This window comes from Formica exsecta, unplaced genomic scaffold (genome assembly GCF_003651465.1).
Source record: "Formica exsecta isolate Colony F162 unplaced genomic scaffold, ASM365146v1 scaffold1389, whole genome shotgun sequence".
Taxonomy (NCBI): domain Eukaryota; kingdom Metazoa; phylum Arthropoda; class Insecta; order Hymenoptera; family Formicidae; genus Formica; species Formica exsecta.
The window spans coordinates 63,022-69,979 of NW_021848720.1; the positions used below are offsets into that span (position 1 = coordinate 63,022).

The 6,958-nt window shown below is 31.2% G+C and overlaps 1 protein-coding gene across 1 annotated transcript in view; it reads right to left on the reverse strand.

Moving 5' to 3' along the window:
* Positions 1 to 72: 72 nt before the first annotated feature.
* LOC115246128 (retinoid-inducible serine carboxypeptidase-like) overlaps positions 73 to 6,958 on the reverse strand; it is a 9,172-nt gene continuing 2,286 nt past the window's right edge. The window contains exons 2-3 of the mRNA XM_029824755.1: positions 3,190 to 3,419; positions 73 to 440 (exon numbers count right to left, since the gene is read on the reverse strand). Coding sequence (XP_029680615.1) covers positions 132 to 440; positions 3,190 to 3,419 — 539 coding nt within the window. The 3' untranslated portion in view covers positions 73 to 131. The remainder of the gene's footprint in view (positions 441 to 3,189; positions 3,420 to 6,958) is intronic.

Sequence of the window (6,958 nt, forward strand, 5' to 3'; positions counted from 1 at the left end):
GTGCGTGTGCGTGTGTGCGTGTGTGCGTGTGTGTGCGTGTGTGTGTGTGTTTGTTTTAAAGATATCTTATATAGTTGATAAAAATTTCTTTTTTAAGTTATACTATTTCCCTTTTCAAGACTTCAAAATAATCAATATTTCTTTAAAATCTTTGGAACTATAATTCTTTTATTTATTTTTTTTTTAGTTAGCATGTTTGTGTTTCTTACTCGATCCCAGACAAGCGCAAATTCCGCGCCCATTTTTCCACCATATGATTCAGTGGTGATATATGTTGGAACAGGCTTAAATTTCGGTAATTGCTTGTAGAATCCTCGAATGCATTCTAAAAGATCGCTCGCGATTTGAGCGTTTGTCGTTGCGAATGCGGATATGTTTTCAGCGTTACTAAAGCCAGTACCAACAGGATTATCGATGAAGAGAACATTGTAATCTTTGATCTATAACATAAATATATATTTAAGGACTATCTACAAACTTATTTTAATAAAAACAAAAATACAAATAAAGGCTCTCTAGATTAAAATCAAAATTAAAATTCGAAGAAGATGGCAATCAGAGCCAAACGCGGTAATTGGAGCGCAAAAAGTTTTATTATGTGAAATTCTCTACAATTATAGATAGGACGCTTCGGCCTCTTTTTAGGCCATCTTCAGCACAAATTAAATTGAATTAACTTATAACATAGGTTAACGGTCGTATGGTCTTAGTCGGTTAGTAACATGATCGGAAAGGTAAAAACATTGTCGCAGATATTAAAAAAACAAAAAATAAAAAATAAATAATAAATGGTCGCAGAAAGAAAAATAATTAATTAATTAATTAAAATAAAGACCGGTAATCTCTCACATCATTGTGGTATTGTAGAAGAAGTAGTCTGTTTGATAGCCGTCTCGATAGTTGTGTAGAATTGCCCGAAATAAAGCACTTGTCCATATATAGTTGTTAATTTGTCAATTATTATGCACTATTTACACAAGAGATATTTACAATGAAAAGTTATATACAAAGATTGTCTCACAATTAGACTCGCGAACTTATACAAGGTTTGAAACTTTTTACGAAGCAAGCAACTTCGACCGCGAAAAAGAGATGTGCGTAGATGAATTCGACGTGATGTACGAAAGCGGTCTGGCGCCGGGTTGCGTGCCGTCGTCGATTTTATTTACGCGGTTTTCTAGAAAATTCTGGATCAAGACTCTGGATATTTTTGCCGATGTGTCACAGTGGATGACTTTCGTTGTTATTATAATTTGTCTCGCGCAACTCTGTTTTGTTGTATGGTTTGGCAAGATAATAATCGCCGAACGATTTATGAAGGTATTGAAGGTGACTACTTTCCCGCAAAAATATGAACGTCGCACGCCTTTCAAATTTCTAACCGAAATCTACGATAGAAATTAGCTCGTTTTCTACCCGCGCTAATTTTGTGGATATTAGAGAGCGTGGCTCGGCTGTGCTTACAGTCGTTTTGAACAGAGTCATTCCGAGGATATATACTATCCAAAAATCTGTGGTCATGTCAATCTAAACGAATATAATTTAATGTTAGACAGATTAAGCGAATGGTGTGAAAGAGTAACAATGAAGCTTAAATTAACAAAAATGCAACTCACGAAAAGAGAATCAACGCTCCGCACGCAAAAGTGATGTCAGATGTAATATATACATTGTAGAAATTAGGAGAACCGGGCTCAGCGATTTTCAAAGTAATAATGATAGATCGTGAGCATAGCAAGGTGACGGGAGAAAACAAAAGTAACCAATAACAATAAATGTACACAATCGTCAACGGTGCGACATTGCTATTATAAATATAACAAACCATTTGGACTAAAAGACGATCTCAAATTATAAAAGTAATCGAGCGAATTAAACATATAAATTAAAGATATAATTAATGTAATAAAATAAAAATGTAACTGAGATGTACATATTAAATCTTTGAAAGTTTGTCTAATACTGTAAAATACATGTCGGGTAAGCATTCCGTGTCGGTTTGCAAGTTCAAACTATTCTTTTGTCGTTTGATATGTAAAATTTCTGAAATCAATCGTTTGTGTAAGTAGGGTTCATTATCGAGTATTGTGATTTTTTCCCAATCAAATCCGTGATTAAAATTTATTCTATGATCAGTTATGACGGAATGGTTGTTGGTGTTTCTTCGAATATGATTTTTATGCTCCGAAATGCGAGTGTGTAACTGTCGTTTAGTGTGTCCCACGTAAGAAGCATCGCAATCTATGCAATTGATCTTATAGACAACATTTTAACGGGCGGATTGAGGGCAAGAGTCCTTGTGCACTTTAATAAATGTGTTCAACTTGTTCATACTCCGATAAGAAAGTTTAACGTTTAAATCTTTGATGATGTTCTTGAATTGTTCTGATATTGAAGGGACAAACGGTATTGTAAAATAGGAGATAGATTCTTCACTAAGTTTTGTGTTATTAGAATTAGGATAGATCTTATTGAACAGAAATTTAAGGCGTTCGTGTAAGACGCGGAAGATGAAATTGAGGGGGTATCCATTATCTAATAGAATCTTAACGACCAACTCGATGATCTCACGGTGGAACATAGGATGTGATAATGAAAAAACTTTGTCAATGACACCGATGATAGTACCACTTTTTGGCTAAGATGGTGATTAGACATAAAATGCAAGTATCTACCAGAAAATGTAGGTTTATGATACCAATTGAAAATCAGGTGATTATCGCTTAAAATAATGGTGATGTCTAGAAAGTTTAGTCTATTTCCCTCTCCTATTTCCATAGTAAATTGTAATCGTTGGTGGAACATGTTAAAATTATTTAGGGTGTGATTAAGAAGGAACTGCCATAGCTATGTCATCGACGTATCTCACGTAAAACGGAGGAGTGAACTTTGATAGAAGAGACGATTAGACGGAAAGGGCAATTTTGTTATTTTAATAGATTTTAAAAAGCTGTGACTTTTTATATTTTATTTTTCTGTGTAATTTTTCATTTTAATTTTTCATGCAAATTATCATCCTCTTCTCATCCTTTTCCGAATATATTAATAATACCGAATCACTCTATACATTTTAATAAATAGTATCTCAATTATTAATAATTTATAAGTGATATACATACGATTAAATATAAATTATGCTTAATTCTGACAGAATATATTTTATGTATATATCGAGCAATAATTAATTACCCAAGTGTAATTCCTTGGATTTAAATCAGTATCAAGAGGTCCTATTTCTTCGAAATTTCCATATGCGGTTGAAGATCCGCCTGGTCCACCTTGTAACCAGATGATTAGCGGTTCGTCGTAATATGATTTAACATCTGCCGTAGTATAATAAAGCCACCAGAACATATTTGCATAGGGACGTACTTGAACAAAGCCCCATTCTTGTTCTCCAGGACCGAATCCTTTCTTTCCTTTTATTATTAATAATTATCAGGATTAGGTAGTAACTAGTTAAATAGTTAAAAGTTAAGTTAGAAAGTTGAAAAGTTAATAACTTTTAACATAACTTAGTTAATTTTAAACGTGTTAACTTTTAACTTAAACTAGTTATTTTTAAATGCATAAAAGTTAACTTATTAACTTTTTTATACAAGTCAAAATAATTCATCAATATTAAAGTCATGTGGACATGGTTGATCATAATGCAAATATTTCATTTGTCGTACGACAAGTTTGTCGGATGTGTTGATTCGCTGTTGGATAGAGAATTAACTTTTAACTTTAAGGAGTTAATAATTTTTCAACTTAACTTTAATTGAGTTAATTTTTGTTTAAGTAACTTTTAATAAACTTAGTTAATTTTTGGGCTATTAGCTTTAAACTTAACTTAGTTAAAAAAAATTAACTTACCCAACCCTGATAATTATTAATAGATAACAAATTGAATATAGCAATTGCGTATATAATCAGTATTAGAAATTACAAAATTGCTCAAAGATAAAAATAATGTTCGTGGTTGTGATGTAGATAACTCGTTTACTTTATATTATTTGAAATTATGTTTTTATTGATGTTTACAAAAAATACTTTAAATGTTCTCCTTCAATTTCTGTTAATAAATTGCTTTGCATTTTATTTTAATACAATTGCGAATTTTAAAATTTCCTGCCTCTATTTGTATTACATTCATTTTCTCTATTTGCTGTTGTAATTCTTATACTTCATTTATCCATGACGCGCGCGCGAATACATAAGTTTTCTTTTTATTATAAAAAAAATTCTGAAAGAGTTAAATTAAATGTGGAAGAATACACACTAGTCAATATTTGGCTCATTTTTTGCCAATAATTTGATTTAAATATTATCTATCTATGGCTAATACCAAAATAGTTTATTCTTGAGAGTATCTTTTTATGAGTAAAATTAATTGCGCGTGATATTTGAACATATTATTAGAAAAATAAGAATAATAGATAAATAGAATAAATTAGAAATTATTACTTCTCTGCATCGAGCTTCGAAATATTTCAGATATGAACAATGATTCGAAAGTCGACGGCGCAAAGACGAGTAGCTGAAATGCCATGTGTTTGCCAAGCAAACCCTTAGATAAAGCCAAATCTTAAAAGAAATCGTAAAGTAAACTCCCGCAAAGCTCCGCGTCATCGTGTAATAGAAACCAGGAGTGCAATGATTGAGCATTTTATCACTCATATTACATCAAATTCGCAAAATTATAACAAATAAAAATTTAAATACGTACGCATAATTATATACAAAGAAACGGCTTAATTATACAATTGCCAATATATTTTTAAAATAAGAAAAGTAAAAGGGAAAAGGAATATTACATACATAATATTTAAAATATCTTATTAAAAAATTATAAAAGGGACAGAAATAAATGTATCAAGCGACGCGATAGCATCGCGACGCAAAGTATATAAAAAAAAACGGTTTTGCCTATGTACAGGGGCCGCGGCGCTATCAAGTATCAAGTTCAAGTAGCTTATCCGGAGTTTTATATCTATAATCATTTTAATAAACTTTCGATTAAAATACCCCAGGAACTAAAGCCGTAATTAAAAATCTAACGGCACTTTTATTATACAATGTGGATGCAAGCTTTCGATTGCGACCAGTTTGAATAAGATTGGTGCAGTCAATCCTGAAGTATGATAATCGTATACCAGATTTTGTGACATTTGTCTTCAGTTTCAGATTTCAGATTCAGACTCACGTACATATGCTCGCACGCACACACGCAAAGCGATTTTGTCCCTCAAGGCGCGTTTGCAGCGCTCATATACTAGAGACTCTCTAATAAGAGTCGCGAAATAACATCTTATAAATTAGGTCGATGACGCCATGTTTTGTCAAATACATATTTCTGCTTACGTCCATGTTACAGACACTATCATAATGGTCGTACACAATCATACTGTATCTATTATATGTATATCAGTTTGACAAAACATGGCGGTACCAATAAAAATCAGGGACGTTATTTCGCGACTCTTATTAAGCCCGTATTAGATTACGCATTAAAAATTGAAGATTGAAGATTAAAGATTGGAATTTGACTAATCAGAACAAAAAGAACTAAAATTTCTTTATTCTGATTGGTCAAATTTTAATCTTCAATCTTCAATCTCAATCTTCAGTACGTAGCCTGATACGGGCTTTAGAGGGTCTCTAATATACGATTATTCGTTTGAGTGTGCAAATACGCCTTGAGAGACGATTTTGTGTATGTGCGTGCATATGTATAAAATAATAATGTAAAAGGTTATAAGAGTATATACAGAGAGAAGCCTAAGAGACGCCACGGCCCGGTTTTAGGTGATTTCTTAGAGACACTATAATCAGAGACTGGCCACAACTCATGTTCGCCAGGTTTTGGCTAAATCCTACGAGAGAGAAAGAAATATATACTATTTCATTCCAACCTAGAGTGTCTCTATTCTAACCTATAATGACGTGATATCACGACCGATGACGGATATTTTACTTCGTGTGCATGTGGTTAAATCAGGCTAAATACATTAAACTATCTATTTATCGGAATATTTATCAGGATTTCTTGAATATTTATCATCGATAAAACCAAAAAAAAAGGAAAGACATAATGCACGATAGTACAAATAAAATACCAGATTTTAATAATAATTCTATTGATAAAATGACAAATCTTGATTTAAACTCTTTATATAACATTGCTGGATATATCTTAAATTCCATCATGAAGACATGTAAAGTATGCAATATTTGCTTAAAAATCAATATATAGAATCAAAGACTTTATTACAATATTCATTTAGCAGATTCGTGCAATTTAAAACTTACACAAAAAATTCTTTATGTTATATCAATGTAAAAACATTTCAAAGATTTTTAAAATTAGAACAAATATTTCGACATTATTCTAAATATTTTAGTAATATGAAATATATTAATTTGAAATTATTTTTATTAGAAAAATGTAAAAAGTTAAATGCAAATCACATATTAACTTGTTACGATTTCTTTTTTAAAATTATGAAAAGATTTATAGTTTTTAGATTAAGAATTTTTAATAAAAAAGATAAAACCAATATAAATAAAATCTGTGATAGTAAATTTATGACAATGCATTTTGCCTTTAAATAAATTGTTAATGAAACAATAGGTATATATAACAATATATAAGTAGAACAGATCATAATGATATCAAAATGACGTTAAAATGACGTCATTTTGACGTTGTTTGATGTCATTTCGACATCATTTTGATATTATTTTCATTGTGATTTTAATATTTTGGTTTATTTTTTCTTGATTTTATTTACTTACTTTATGTTACAATAAAAAGCTTCTTTATAATAATAAATTAATGTCAATGACAATTATTTTAAATAAAAAGGTGTAATGCGGTCACCTCGCTCGACGCTCGGATCGGCTCGTCGGTGTCCGGGTTCGAGAGGAGGGGAGACTCAAGCTTACGAGACACAGTATAGGTAGAAAAGATAGT